The sequence below is a fragment of the Pleurodeles waltl genome, chromosome 10 (assembly GCF_031143425.1).
Source record: "Pleurodeles waltl isolate 20211129_DDA chromosome 10, aPleWal1.hap1.20221129, whole genome shotgun sequence".
Classification (NCBI taxonomy): domain Eukaryota; kingdom Metazoa; phylum Chordata; class Amphibia; order Caudata; family Salamandridae; genus Pleurodeles; species Pleurodeles waltl.
In genome coordinates this window covers 425,096,796-425,113,146 of record NC_090449.1, presented here as the reverse complement: position 1 = coordinate 425,113,146, position 16,351 = coordinate 425,096,796, and the positions used below count along the sequence as shown (strand labels likewise).

At 44.3% G+C, this 16,351-nt stretch overlaps 1 protein-coding gene and 1 long non-coding RNA gene across 4 annotated transcripts in view; one reads left to right on the top strand and one right to left on the bottom strand.

The window, feature by feature from the left end:
* The window catches only part of WDR90 (WD repeat domain 90), a 1,338,149-nt gene that overhangs the window by 693,418 nt on the left and 628,380 nt on the right, over positions 1–16,351 (bottom strand). For all 3 annotated transcript variants that reach the window (XM_069210679.1, XM_069210680.1, XM_069210681.1), the window contains one exon: positions 12,914–13,016. In XM_069210679.1, coding sequence (XP_069066780.1) covers positions 12,914–13,016 — 103 coding nt within the window. The remainder of the gene's footprint in view (positions 1–12,913; positions 13,017–16,351) is intronic.
* LOC138260767 (uncharacterized) lies at positions 302–3,733 on the top strand. The gene is made up of 3 exons (XR_011198974.1): positions 302–372; positions 1,869–1,954; positions 2,050–3,733. It is a non-coding gene; the product is annotated as an uncharacterized lncRNA (long non-coding RNA).

Genomic DNA, 16,351 nt, shown 5'->3' with positions numbered 1-16,351 from the left:
TTCTTTTTATGCTATGTTTTGTGCGGCAGGCTCCTAGGGATGTGCCTAAATTTCAACTTCCATCTGCTCTATGTATACATTTACCACCTCTTCCCAGTACTTTTGGGTCTTTGAGAAATTCCATTGAGCTGATATATGGCTTCTGCTAATGTACATATAAAGCATGGTGAGCTTTTTGGTGATCTAGCTGTTAGTGCAACTGGGTATATAGTTAAACTGTGTAAGTCTAAAACTTGCATTGCTGGATGCGATGCTTATAAGCGCTAATACCTCCTTCAATTGTCTTTGAATCGTTCATTACAGTTTCCTCACTTTTGGACAGCAATCAGTGGAGGAGTGATTGTGTCTCCCCTCAATGCCTCACATATATGGGTAAGAACTCTGGTGCCCTGGTATATTTCTGTTAACTCTAGCAAGTTAGATCTGCTCATTTCTTCCTCAGCAACTCCCCATACTTTCCACGTGTTTCTACAGAACGCCTAGTAATGAAAAAAAAATACCACTTCTTAATAAGGTAGAGCTCAGTAGCCAGTTAAAGAATGAACATAGCCATTTCTTCATATAAATCGACTGCCTCACTGCATCCCCTTCTTTCCCGTTTGCTTAGGTACAGACACCTATCAAGTTGCCTAAGTTCTGGGATTTCCCATAACAGTTGCTTTTGAGTTTGGGGTAATGTTTGCCCCCATTAAACCTGTACATATTCAAGGCATGCAGTGCCAATTGAAATATAAATATGCCCTCCTCTTGGGAGTGTACCTTTTAATATATTCTTCCTGTCAGTTCTTTTCGTATGGCTGTGCCCTCTAGTAAGGATCTGTCTTTTGTCATCACCACCATACCACCAGGTCATACACTGTATTTGGGAAGTGCGTAATACGTCTCCAGATCTCTGTCTCCCTAGTTCATATGTGCACTGCAGTGCATCCATCTTTACTCTGCTCCTTTTCTTAGCCCATACTAGGTTCATCACTGCTGTTTTTAGTATTTTAAGGATGACACATGGGATAGGGTAAATGCTCCACTGAAATACGTACAAGCGCCTGGGTAGCACCAGAATTGTAGGGATAGCTTTTCTACATGCCATGGATACAGGTAATGAGAATCAAGTCTACTTTTCGCACATTAGATTCAATTCATCTTTATCTAGAGTTTGTTACCATAATCCTCAGGTATCTAAATGGGTCCAGTTCCCACAGTGTATATATTTTTGGGAGCTTATCTAAGGCTACTTGGTGCAGTGCACCAATCATGAATATTATGAACTCTGTTGATTGACTCGCAGTCTTGACAGTTTGACAAACCATTCTAGTTCATCTACTAGTGCCCCCAGTTATAACGGTGAGCCCTCTAGGTACATTAACAAGTCATCTGCATACATTGATGCCATATGTTTTCTCTTCCAGGCCTGGATTGGCCCACCTGTCTAATGCTTCCTGCAGTCTACATGTCAATGATTCTATTGCTAGTCTAAATAGCAGGGTGATACGAGGACACCCCTGCCTTGTGTCTTTTTCTAATTCCCATTCCTCCAATTTAATTCATCTTGACCCTTGCCACAGGCTTGGTATACAACAATTACACTGCTTTATTGTATTAGGACCCAAAACTCATTGCTGTTAGTGTCAAAATGAGTACTGCCAAGCTTTTTTGTCAAACTGCTTTCTCTATCCAAGGGCCATTTCTTATTCACTTTGTTCTGTCTCTGTCATTATTCTATGCCAACTGTCTAATGTTTCATGCTGTTCTTCTGCTTCGCCTGGTCCATAATGTATAAAAAGATGTTTAGGCTGTCAACAATTGGTCTTATCTAAGTGGTATTTCAAAGCCCTTTTCATAACTGGATTAAAACGTTATCTTTATTCCAGGGAGGAATGATCTAAAAAGAAAGTTGGAAGAGAAACTGTTTGATGAATGTGAAATATAAAAAAAAACAATTGGGCAAAAAAGACAGGTGAGTTCTTAAGGAAAGTTTGCTACAGTGGAAAATCAATTACGGCTCCTCTGAACATAAAGCCTGAAGCTTTACTTGTCCTGATTCTTTTACAGGTATAAGAAATGCCAGAATTGAAGAAATGTGTTACACCTTCGCCTTGTGCACTAGTTCAAATGAAGGTATCCTTACTGGGAGAAAACTTTCTTCAGACCCTGAAGAAAATCCTCAATCATTAGAATGGTGAAAAAGCATGTCAGAGAGGAACTCAACCTATAAGCAGTAATAACAGCCAAATACACTTCAATGGAAGAAAACAGAAGATGGGATTTTGCTAACTATAGAAAATAAGGTAGTACTCTTTCTTCAACCCGTCTCTGGCAATACCGCAAGCAGAACTCTTCCACCTGAAGGTTTCTTTAAGGATTTTATGCTTTCACCTTGTACTCAGGAGGCTGCAATGCAGGTACTCAGGAGCCAGGTAGTCAAGTTCACAAGTGCAGACGAGGATGAAATATTTTGCCCAATATTCTGGAATGCAGTTCTGATGTATGTGGAACTTTCTTGTGAGGTTGAAGTGACAGATGAAGCAGATCCAGATACCAGCATGGTCTCGTCCACTCTGAAGCAACATAGAACACTGTCATCTTGCACTGCATCATTTCCATGTTGACTTTGGGGAGCAAGGAAATCAGAGGAAACGCTTAAGTGAATGTCCTCACCCATTGTATCAAGAGGGCATTTCCAGTGGAACTGGGCTCTAGCAAATTGGATGAGAAGGAGTTGTATTATGCATTTTCTCCTGTAGTGAACAATTTGATTTGCTGTGTCTCTCACTCGCAACAGATGTCTTGCGTGACACAATCATCTAAGATCTACTTGTGTTGTTCTACAAAATGCCTGCTGAGCTCATCCTCTTTACAGTTCTGTGACCTGGGAAAATAGACCACTGTCAGGGAAATGCTTCTCATCACATCGACTGCTTTCCTTGACATGACTCAATCTTCTTCCTGCCTGTTTGTTGATATTAAGGTATGGTTGTTGCTTTATCTGTTTAGAGCAGTACTATTATTCCTAAAATGAACGGAAAGAGATATTTCAGTACACAACCCTCATTTCTAGCACTTTTATATGGTACAGCATTACTATTATTGCCTATCTGTCCTTAGCAGCCAGATTGTCCATATAGGTTTCCCAAACTTCTGTTCAGCCATCTGTGACTACTGACATAGGAGTGGGAGGTTTTATGAACTGAACTTCCCACAAAATGTTTACTCTTTTGTACCACCATAAGAGAGACTGAGAGGCATAGTTGATTAGTCTTAGCTTCTCTTTCAAGTTTACTGCCTTCTTACACCATGGTCTTCCATACCTGCCAGCAGTGAGTGCATATGTAATCTGACACTGGAACTATAAAGAGGCACAATACCAGACAGCCCAGGAGGGATGAGACTTGTCTAACTGATGGAGCTGGTTGTGCTGTTAAAGAAAAAATATTCAAATGTATAGCTGGTAGTAGTTTGTCTGAAGGAGACACTTGCCTGTAATGTTTCTATTAAGGCTCTCAAGTATTGTAATATTTGCACTGGATTTAGAATTTAATTTGCTGAGTAGGCCTGACGTCGAGAGGAGAAGGGCAGTCTTCCACTGTTAAGAGTTTTGTGGCCTATTTTAGATACAGAAGGAGACATGAGGATTTTCCTCAATAAAAATACCTGAGAGACTATTTGATAGCATTCTTGTGTCAACCATTTCAATAGCCTCCAAGTGTTCTTGAAATCTTTGAGGAATGGAAGGTGGAGAAGAAGAAAATGAGTTACTTACCTGTAACTGTGGTTCTCCAGTATTGGTATCTTTCATAGATTCACATGCTTGAATCATTCCCCGTCGTCGAAGTGGGAGTCCCACGCTACATAGAAAGCAATAATTAGAGATTTTTTTTTTTTTTTTACATTGAAGTCAATAGGAAAAACACATTCAATTGTAGAACTATCAGCCTCTTTAGAAAGAGCCCAAATTTCAGCCAATCAGGCGTGACCACCCCTTTAGAACCCTCAGCACAGAGGCTCAGTCTCTCAGATTTCTCCGCACTAGAGATTACCGGAAAAAAACGAAGGAAGTGAGCCCCTCTGGGGAGGAGGGTGGGTCGCATATGAATCTATGAAAGATACCAATACTGGAGAACCACAGTTACAGGTAAGTAACTCATTTTCTTCTCCAGTATTGGGGTATCTTTCATAGATTCACATGCTTCAATCAGAATAGCCAGCAGTAAGAAAAATTTGTTGAGTTCTGTAACACCAATAGTATGCCTGTGTATAATGCATGCTATCTGAACTCATATAGGTAATTAACATTTGCAAATCAACCGATAACCATATTACCTATATAAAATATATATATATATATATATATATATATATATACACACACATATACACACACACACACACACACACACACAGCTATATACATAAAATTATCTATCTAACAGTGCATCGAGGATGGAGGGTAAGAGGTTATTGGCTCACCTTATGCAAATAAATTACGTAATACCGCTTGTCCTACCGCAGCATCCATCCTGACCGTAGCTTCCAGGCAGTAGTGCTGGGTAAATGTGTGAGCACGTATCCATGTTGCCGCCCTGCAGATCTGGTTCAGAGGGACTCCAGCGAATAGAGCTGCTGAAGTGGATACCGCTCTAGTGGAGTGCACTCTGACACTGGATGATAATGGCTTCCCTGCCAACTGGTGGCACAACTGTATGGCAGAAGAGATCCAGCGCGCTATGGTCTGCTTAGTAACGGCTTTACCTTTATTGATCCTTCCATAACTGACAAATAGTTGTTCAGATTTACGGAAGTTGCTTGTCCTTTGTATATAAAATTTTAAACCGCGTTTAGAGCTCCACTGCAGTTTGTGGATTTGGAAAAAAAATTCTGAGAACCACCGGCTCATTTAGGTGAAAAGACGATGGAACCTTAGGTATAAATTATGGATTAGTTCTCAAAATGACCACCTCTGGCTTGAATTGGAGGAAAGGTGGAGAAATTGTGAAGGCTTGGATATCGCTGACCCTCTTCGCTGACGTCAAGGCCAGGAGAAAGGCTGTTTTAAAAGAAATGAATTTGAGATCCACCTTATGAATGGGTTCAAATGGATGTTTCATTAATTGGGAGAGCACAATGTTCAAATGCCACTGCGGTGAAGGACGATGAATTGGTGGAAACATCCTAAACAAACCCTTGAGAAATTGTTTTATTATTCTGGACGACCATAAAGAAGGTGACTGAGACGTCCGTCGGAAACGGGATATGGCATCCAGGTGCACTCTGATAGATGAATGTGAAAGGCCGGATTTAGCCAAATGCAATAAATATGGCAGAATCTGTTCAGGAGAGGACCTTAGAGGATGAACGGTGGAAGTTGAACACCATAAGCAAAACCTCTTCCACTTGAACTTATATGTCCGGTTTGTAGACTGAGCCCTGGCACAGGCAAGCACCTCCCTGCACTCTGGAGAGATATCTAGTCCATCAAATTCATAGAATTCAGGACCCAGGCTGATAAACGAAGAGATGTCGGGTTGGGATGACAAACCTGACCCTGGTTCATTGTTAACAAGTCTGGTATTGTCCTTAGTCGAACGTGAGGCTGTTCCGAAAGTAACAGAAGTTCTGTGAATCAGAACTGGCGTGGCCATCTGGAAGCAATTAATAGAACTCTGCATGGTTCCCTCTTCATCTTTTGCAGAAGTCTCGGGATGAGTGGAAGCGGGGGAAAAGCGTATGCATAAATCCCTGACCATCTGATCAAAAACGCATTCCCCTTTGATCCCTTCTGCGGTCGCCAGCTTGCGAAGTGTTGGCATTTCTTGTTGTCTCTGGTCGCGAACAGATCTAGACTGGGTTTGCCCCAACAACGAAAGAGACGGTCGAGAACTGACTGATTGAGTTCCCACTCGTGGCAGCTGGTTCGAGTCCTGCTTAGGGCATCTGCCCAGGTGATGGTGATCCCTGGGAGATGTTCTGCTCTGATGGAGATTCGATGTTGAATTACCCAATGCCACAGCTTCTGCGTTTCTAGAGATAATGCTCGAGATTTTGTGCCTCCCTGTTTGTTGATGTAATGCATGACCGTGGTATTGTCTGTTCTTATCAAGACTGAAGAATTCCTGATGTTTGTGAGGAAGGATTTGAGTGCCAAGGCAACCGCCCTTAACTCCAATACATTTATGTGGAGAGTCGATTCTTGAGTGGACCATTTCCCTCTCACTGAAAGATCCTGCAAATGAGCACTACATCCCTCTAGGGATGCATCTGTTGTTATTACGTGCATCGTCTTGTCCTTCAGAAATGACAGACCTTCTGAGACGAGGGGAGTATCCTTCCACCACTTGAAAGCCTGCTTTGCTGATGGGGTTATTCGGATTACATTGTCGAAAGAGCCTTCTATTTGTTTCCATTGATTGTCTAACTGCTGTTGAAGTGTCCTCATGTGCAGACAACAGGTTTTTAATCAATGGAATGCAAGACGATAGCATCCCCAGAAAAGACTTGTAAGTCCGCACTGAAGCGGACTTTCTTTTGCTGAGACGTGCTGCTAAGTCTCGAAGTTTCTTTCGCCTGTCCTGTGAAGCAGAGGCTTTTGCGTGGACAGTGTCCAAGATGGCTCCTAGAAAAGTGATGTTCTGGGTAGGATCTAGGTGAGACTTGGGGTAATTGACTGTCAAGCCCAAAGCTCAGAAAGAGATAGACATGTTTCCGTGTCTCTGGCAGCCTTCGATGTTGTTCGTGCCTTTATTAGCCAGTCGTCTAAATACGGGAACACCTGTACCCCTAGTTGTCTGAGGTGGGCTGCCACCGGTGCCAAAACCTTGGTGAATACTCTTGGGGCCGACCTGAGGCCAAAGGGTAACACTCTGAACTGGTAGTGAGTGCCTGCAACCCTGAATCGCAAGAATTTCCGATGATTGGGATCAATGGGAATGTGGAAATATGCGTCCTGAAGATCTAACGATGTCATAAAGTCCCCTCGGTTGAGCAGGCGCAGGACATCTTGAAGGGAGATCATGCGAAAAGACTGCTTCTTGAGGTATTTGTTGAGCGAACGAAGATCTAAAATAGGTCTCCAGTCCCCTGTCTTCTTCCGAATAAGGAAAAAGCGGGAGTAAAAACCTGTTCCCCTCTGGCCCTTTGGTACGACCTCTATTGCTCCCTTCTTCATTAAAATAGCAATCTGATCCATAAGCTCGTTGAGATGGGCTGGCGGGGGACCTCTTGGTGGTACATGAGGGGGAAGTTGGTTGAATTCTAGTGTATGCCCTTGGTTGACAATATCCAGTACCCATATGTCTGAAGTTATTTTGGACCACTGGTGTAGAAATTTTGAAATTCTGCCCCCTATAAGAGTGTTGATATAGGGGCTGGGTGCAGACACTTGATGAGGGTCAGTGCTTTCTTGTCGCCTCCTTGGCCTTGTAAGCCGACTTTCCTCTTGTTTGTTGCCTGAAATGAGCGGATGACTGTTGTCGAAAAGAATGCGTTGTTGCTGGCCAAAGGTTGATCGAAATTGACCTTGGTAAGAGGAGTATTGACGATATTGTTGAGCGCCTCCTCTATATGAAAAGGTTCCTCTCCCTCTCGCTCCCCGAAAGGACTGTCTGTTGTATTGTAGCGTTCCCAGAGATCTGGCTGTCTCAGTGTCTGCTTTAATAGACTGCAACGCATCATCCACATGCTTGCCAAACAAAAGCTCGCCATCATACGGCATGTCCAGAATCTTTAATTGTACTTCAGGCCTAAAAGAAGTAGCTTTGAGCCACCCTTGGCGCCTGAGTACGGCCGCCCCGGCCAACTGGCGAAAACCTGTAGAGGAAACATCTATGGCACAGTCTATGATTTCAGCCGAAATCTTTTCACCTTCTTGTAGAATCTTGCGTGCTTCTACTCTACTATCCTCAGGTAACATGTCTATAAATTGTGACATGTCAGACCACATCTGGCGATCGTATCTCCCCAAGATTGCTAGAGAATTTGCTGCTCTAACAGTGGTGGCCGCCATAGTTGAGAACTTTTTCCCTATGGAATCCAAACGACGTCCTTCTTTGTCTAGGGGGGGGGGGGTTAGTCCGAGATGCCGATGGATTCCTGGACCTCCTCTGAGCTGCCTGCGAAATGACCGAATCCGGTTTAGGATGGCTAATCAAACATGCTGGAGAATTGTCCGGTGCCTTATATTTCTTCTCAAGTCTCGGCAAGACTGCGGGAATGGAGGATGGAGTCTGCATGACCTTCAGGCCTTCCTCCCAAATGAAATCAACAATGGGTATGGCCCTTACAGATTTCCTAGTATCTTCCTTGAAGTCATAAAGAAAACAGTCTGACTGCTTCGATGTAATTGGCAGCTGGAATCTTTTCGCAGCTCTTTCCATGACACTATGGAAGCCACCAATATCCTGCGGTGGAGAGTCCACTGGTGGTGGTGTAGAAGGAGATGGAGTTTGGATTTGATACTCATCCCATTCTGGAATGAGTGAGTCCGAGTCCTGTATCTCACCTTCTTCTTGCTCGTCCTCGGATGAAGGTGAAGCAATACCCTGTGCAGATGAAGGTGCTGTGGTAGGGTCCGGAAATTCCGAAGGTCTAGCCGGGGTGGACACTGGTGTCTGTGGAGGTTGTACCGGGTAGAAGAACCAGGTGGAGGAAATCTCGAATAATAATCCTGCATCATCTGTTAAAGGTTGGTTATCAACGAGACAGGCATCTGAACTGTCTGTTCTTGTGGTCCTTGAAGTTGTAGGTGACTTTGATCCTGCTGGTCCGAATAAGGCTGGAGATCTTCCTCTTCATCCTCCTCCTGGCACTTAATGTGTAGTTCAGATGGACTACGTCCCACCGGAAAGAAACCATCATCAGAATAAACATCATCGTCATCATCTTCATCAGCAAATAGATGCTGCGAAGGTATTGGTGTGACCTTACTGGGCGATGTATGCGATGGAAGCAATAGAGAAGACTTTCTCTTTATAGGTAGAATTCTCTGCGGCAGGTAAGGAGATGCTCCAAAATGACTATATTGAGTCATCGACGGAGCCGCCGTCGATGGTGTTCTCGTCGACGGTGTAGGCATCGACGGAGCCGCTATCGGTGCCGCCAGCGTCGACGAAGTTGCCGTTGACGGTGTCAATATTGACACGCTTTCCGTCGACGGGGTTGTCGTCGATGGGTGCGTCGTCGGTACTTTCGTCGGTGAGATCGACGGAGATTTTCTGAATTTACTCGTCGATGAATGCGTCGACGGTAAAGATTTCCGCTTTTTACCCGTCGACGGCCTCTTTGTGATCTTCAGGGTGTGAGCCGACGATGGAGCATACTACAAACTCACCGACGTTATCGTCGTAGATGACAGCGGAGAGGAAGTTACGATCATCGGTGATGAAGGAGCCGTAAACATGGCCGTCGCTGTAGTCGTCGAATAAGGAAGGACTGCCGTCGACGAAGCGCTCGTCGACGGTGTAGATTTTCTGGATGCCGACGGTGGCAGTGAACTTGAAGGCTTTTTGAGCTTCCTTGATGAAGAAGCAGGTGTGGATGGCTCTGAGTGAACCTTGCCACATGCTACCTTGGATGTTGAAGGTAGCTCCTCCGGCTTGTCCTTAAATGCATGCAGCTTCTTAGCTGACTTACTGCTCTTGGGGGATAGGCTCTCCACAGACCTCTTCCTTTTCTTTGAGGTCACTGAAGTGTCACTCTCTTCCTCCTCAGAAAGAGCTTCTCTGGCCTTTCTTTTCTGGAGCCAAAGTAGGAGCCTGGCTTCTCTGTCCCTCAGAGTCTTGTTGGGAAAGGTCCTGCAGATCTTACAGTCCTTGACCTTATGCTCTGGATGTAGGCAGTAGATACATTCCTTGTGAGGGTCCTCACAGTGAAGTCTTAATTTTCCACAGGTCCCACAAGGCCTAAATAAACCTTTTCTTACTGTAGACATGATGGAAAAATCCTACAGTAAGAGCAAAAGTGAAAGTTTCTAAGATTTTCTCTTGAAGAGATAGAAAACTGAGCAGAGCTCAGGGAGACTCCCTTACACACGACGTGCGGTAGAAAATCTGAGAGACTGAGCCTCTGTGCTGAGGGTTCTAAAGGGGTGGTCACGCCTGATTGGCTGAAATTTGGGCTCTTTCTAAGGAGGCTGATAGTTCTACAATTGAATGTGTTTTTCCTATTGACTTCAATGTAAAAAAAAATAATAATAATCATTCTCTAATTATTGCTTTCTATGTACCGTGGGACTCCCACTTCGACGACGGGGAATGATTCAAGCATGTGAATCTATGAAAGATACCCCAATACTGGAGAACAAATCACGTTTTTGGATGGAGACTTGGAAATATTCAACACCTAAACAGCTCTTCTGATACTCTGCCAGGCGTAAAAATGGATGCAAATATTACATACTGTGGTGCTGTGTAGAGGCCAGAGAGGGTGAGTCCCTGTCTTACTGAAAGCTATTCTGCAGCTGCTAAAGTTGTGAACCTCTGCCCTTGTAGGACTTTTGTTACTGAAAAAACATGCTTCTGTGCTTGTTGCTTTTGTTGCTGCAATAGTTGTTGCCTATTCCAAAAAAGACATACAACCTGCTTCACTGATTGATCTCTGCATGAAGGGAACCTGAGCCTCTGGAATTATTAAAGGTGCAGTGTCAGCTAGCACAGGGTGAACTCAGCCTATTAGAGGCTACATTCCCCTGTACTTTTCAGTTTCAAAAAGGGTTTAGTATCGTGGAGTTTTCAGACAAATGTGTTGTAGGTTTAATGTGGCTATTTGGATTTACTTTGTAAAACAACAAAAGTTCTAGAAAATATTGCATTCCATAGGTGTATTTTCATTGTAAAAATGTTTTTCAGTAATCTTGTTCTAGGGATCCCACTTGCGCATTGAGATGATATACTCTTTATGGGTGTCAAGATTAATCCACGACAATGAACCCCTGTAACTAAATGTACTGCTCCTCCAACCTCTAAACTTCATCACCAGCTCACTTGTGGCTCTCATGACCTTGTTGACTGCTATATACCTTGTCCCCTCTCTAACTCTATTGCCAAATAATACTCTTGCCACTTCTTCCTGACCAGGGAATTTTTGCAACCTGTTTTTGGTTTTGCGTTCTGACATTTGAACGAATTAATGAAATGTAACTTGTAAAGCACAGGGCTACTCCCTGGAGTGTTCTGGTGCAACACTTATCAGACAGCTTACCGACTACAGTCAGACAGTCTATTGTTGTTTAAAGATCCAGGTTTTCAATTTTTTTTTTCTTTTAAAACAGCTGGATATCATCAGCAGAGTGTAGTTCAAGAGAGAGTTTATTCCATGCAGATGGCCCTAGATAGGAGAAGGCACGTCCTCCTGTTCTAGTGTGATGTACCATGTGGATCCTAGCCAGAAGGCTTTTAGCTGACTGCAAGTTTCTAGATGCAACGTAAAAGCTGATTCTTGTCCTGATGTAGCCTGCAACTGTGTGATAAAGTGCCTTGGAGATCAAAACTAGAGTTTTAAAAAGGATGCTATTCCTTATTGGCAGCCAGTGGAGGGCACGTAGGTGCGGGGACACATGCGTTCTTGGAGATAGGCTAAGGTGCATGCGGGATGCTGTGTTCTGGATTACTTGAAGTCTGTTGAGCAGGTAGTCAGGAAGTCCCAGATATAGCGCATTTCCATAGTCCAGCCTCAAAGCGCCTGGACAAAGGACTTCCTTGCAGAACATGAAAGAAAAAGCAGGAACTTTTTTAGTAAACGCAGAAGCACAAAACCTGTGCCTACCACGGACTCGATTTGTGGTTGGAAGAATAGGCAGTAGTCGAATTTGACACCTAAGTTCTTAGCTGTACCCCCCCCTGAGGGCCTGTGGGCTGTCTACCAGTCAAAACATTTGCCATGTTTCCAGGGAATTATGACCAAAGAACAGTATTTCGGTTTTGTCTGCATTACATTATATTTGGTGGGTGGTTATCCAGTGGAATACAGCTGCCAGGCAGGTTTTGATGGACTCTCCCAAAGTCTCTTCTCCCCTCCCACAAGAGAACTGCGGCGGAGTGGCATCAGCATATGAGATCACTTTTGCCCCCAAGGCCTCCACCAACTGGGCTAGTGCGGTAAGGTACACATTAAATAGTTTGGGGCTCAAGGCAGCGCCTTGAGCCACCCCCAATGACAACTCATAGGATCTTGAAAAAATAAAAAAAGAGGGAAACATATTTCCTGCCCTCTAACCTCGAAAAAGGAGGCTAACCAGTCCAAGACAAGTCCCTCTATCCCAATGGATTAGAGGCGCGCTAGAAGTCTAATGTGGAGTACTTTTAACAAAGGCAGATGACCGGTCTAGCATAATCAGCAGGGCCTTATGTATTAATAGGGCACATATCGGCCATCATGTATTCAAAGGCTGCATAACAAAATCACCAGTCACAGAACGACATGCCTAATGGATATTATTAAATGGGCTGCTGTTTACAACTCTCTGTGATTGGCTACACACCCCTGGAGGTCATATCATGATACGGCTTTCCAGGCTTTGCTTAAACCTTTAGCCCATGCACTCACATTACTGAACTGTTATTCAAAGCTCTCCCCCTCAAAGCCTCTTACATATCTACCCCTCACTGTGAACCCATGTACTGTTTCAAGGAATTGTTCTCCCTGTCCTGCTAAACTCTTTAAATGATGCCTGAACTTGTGACTTCTCTGGTTGGTACTCACTGCTTCCTTTCATTCCTGCGCACTCGTGTTTCTGTGCCAACCACCCCACTAATACTGAGAGCCCTCCGCTTATCTACCTTGGCCCCTTCAGCTCATATAACCAGCTTCTATGTACTATTTGTCATGCAAACATCTTATTCTTTCTGCACTGCCCAAAATCCTTTCACAAAGAATACCATTATATCACCCCACATTAATAAACACAGATACACTCCAGCCTCCGTACCTGTATCTGGGTTCCAGACCATGTTTCCTCTGCCATTCCCGTTGTAGCCGATTACTGTCTTTAGGGAGAGACTTTCCTGACCACATGGGGGCGAAGAAAAACTCTGCAGAAGAAAGTATACAGCATTGGTCAAGATCTAAAATATATAGAAATTGTGATAAGTGGGAATTATAGGAGAGCAAAATATTATATTTGTTGTAATGTCAAAAAATACCAATCAATACTCTACAGAAAGAGAACATTTTTAGTACTTGAAGGAAAAGTAAATTATTGCAACTTTATATGGCATTGGCATACATAAAACATATAAGCCTAATCTGAAAATGATTAGTAGCCGTGTTACAGCATTGAAGAGGCACTGAAGGTTGCAAACATAACAACGGGTAGTTTCCAGAGAGAAGTACCAAACAAATAAGGACTAAATGTACAAAGCCATCTTGCGATCGCAAAAGCCGGTAATTCGCAAAAATCCCATGGTTTGTGACCGCAAAGTGGCTTTTAGATATGTATTACACCTGTCTTGCAAGACAGAAAAGCCTTGGCAACTCTTCTCAAAGATGATTAGTTATGACATGCATCAATGGCTTTAATTTGATTGTGCGCCCAAACCATCTATCAGTTCCCAACACATCAAAGGTGGAGGTGATTTGCAAAGCAGAAGGGGTCGGTGATCTTCTTTGTGACATCTTAAGCGCATGCATGAAGTATTTCTGAGTTAATGCATGTTGTGTTGACAGCAAAGCGTGAAATATGGGGCAGTAATTGCCTCTATGTTTCTGAACTCTGGTGTCAGTAAAACATGCATTAACGAACAAGTTACTTAGCTTCGATAACGCATTATCTGGTAGAGACTATCTAGCTGCAGATTCCTTACCTTTGAATTCCCTGGCGTCCGCTTCGAATCAGGAATATTTTGCTGAGCAGTCCACGAGTCATGGATAGAACCAACAGTTCGTCTGTGCAAAACTAGGTCCCTAAGAGGGATACAATCTAACCCTATTAGACATCCACAGAGCCGGGAGGCGGATGGGTGTAAGGAATCTGCAGCTAGATAGAGTCTCTACCTGATAATGCGTTACCGAAAGTAACTAACTTGTTCATCTGCAATAACTTTCTAGCTTCAGTTCTTTACCTTTGAATAGATACCCAAGCAATAACCTCCTGTTGGTGAGCTGTGGATACCGCTACTTACACTAAAAAGTCCTGTAGGAATGAATGGACAAAGTGTCCATCTCCCAGTACCTGATTGTCAGGGCCATAATGTTTTGCAAACGTGTGCAAAGATGCCCACTTTGCTGCCTGACAAATATCCAGGACTGGAATGCCTCGAGCTAGCGCAGTGGTAGCAGCTTTGCCCCTGGTAGAATGAGCCCCCAAGCACTCCAGAGGCTGCTTCTTGGCCAATGCATAGCAGATCTTGATATAGAGAACGACCCAGTGTGAAATGGTTTGCTTCTGCACTGCCTGGTCGTTCTTTGCTCCCACGTACCCCACAAAGAGTTGGTCATCCACCCGGAACTCTTTTGTGCATTCAAGGTAGAACGACAACACTCTTTTTGGGTCCAGCCTTAGAGGGATGTGGTGGAGCAAAGAAGGTGGGTAATATTCTGACCCAGATAGAAGGGGGTCATCACCTTAGGGAAGAAAGAGGCACGTGTTTCAAGAACCACCTTGTCTGGGAACATGGTGAGATACAGTGGATTGGATGAAATAGCTTGCATCTAACTCACCTTCATGTCAGGTGTTATCGCCACTAAGAAGGCTGTTTTGATGGTGAGCAGCTGGAAATGACAGTTGTGTCAGGGATCAGAAGATGCACACATTAGAAATGTGAGGACCAGATTTAAATGCCACTGGGGATGAACAAAGGGCGTAGGAGGAAAAATATGTACAAGCCCTTTGAAGAACCTATGTACAATGGGAGATTTGAAAAGTGAAGGATGATCATGTAGCCGAAGAAATGGCGATAGACAGAAAGATAGCCCTTAAGAGTATCCAAGGCACAACCTTGTTGAGCAAAGGATAGAATAAAGAAAAGGATATCAGAAAGAGAAGCAGAAAGAGGATCAATACACAGTTATGTACAATCATATACAAAGCATTTCCAACTGCAGGAGTATACCGTTTTATTGGAGGGATGCCTGGCTACCAAAATAACTTTATAGCCTTCGGGAGGAAGGTCAAGGCCATCAGTAGTCGCCACTCAATCTCCACGCATGTAGACGCAGAGTTGACAGGCCTGGGGGGAGGGGGGGGAGGGGGGGGGGTTAGTTTTTCGGAAGCTTGAGATACCAAATTCTCATTCGCCAATCTGGAGCGACTAGGATTATTTGGGCCCAGTCGTTCTTGATCTTCTTGAGAACTCTGGCCAGAAGTGGTATGGGCGGAAAGGTGTACAGGAGGCCTGAATCCCACTTGACCCGAAAAGCGTAGCCGAGCAACTGCTACCTTAGAAACTCCAACGTGCAATACTGCTCTGCGGAAATGAACAGATCTAATCAAGGCTCTTCCCACTGCTGAGTCATTGTGCCACCTCTGGGTGGAGATACCATTCGTGATCTGCTAGACACCGACGGCTGAGTTCGCCCACCCTGGCGTTCAGAGAACCTGGCAGGTGTTGAAGCACCAGGGTTATGCCCTTCTGTTCAAACCATGTCAGAGGTGCAGGACCTCTTGACAATGGGTCCACGACATCACACCTCCTGCTTGTTGCAGTACCACATTGCGGTGGTGTTGTCCATGAACACCTGCACTATCTTCACTTTCACAATAGAAAGAAATGCTTTCAATGCCAGTCAGATCACCCGAAGCTCCAATAAGTTGATATGGAGTACTGATTCCGCTGGAGACCAGAGGCCCCTGATCTCTGGCCTCCTCATCCCAGAAGTGATGCATCTGTCACTACTCTGATGTCTGGTAGGGGAAGGGAGAGGAGTCTGCCTCTTACCCAATCACAGTTCACTAACCACCACTGCAGATCTTTTGCAGTTCCCTCCGAGATCTGAACTGTATCAGTAAGATTCCCCTGGTGCTGTGCCCACTGGAACTTCAGGTCCCACTGCAGAGCCCTCACTTGCCATCTGGCATGTTTGACTAACAGGATGCAGGAGGCCATGAGTCCCAACAGCCTCACAGTGTCTCAACGCAATCCAGGATATAGACCAAAACATCAGTATCATTGCCTGAATATCCTGGACTCGCTGCTCGGGAGGATAGGTTGAAACTGCACTGTATCCAGAACGGCTCCGATGAAAGGGTGCTTCTGAAAGGGAGTCAGGTGTGAATTCCGCATGTTTATAGTGAAACCCAGCAAATGCAGGAGGTTCGTCGTCGTCTGCAGGTGGTTGACGAAAGCCTAGGGTGTAGAAGCCTTAAACAGATAGTCATTGAGGTAGGGGAAGACTGAAACCCCTAACCTGTGCAGATAAGCTGCTACCA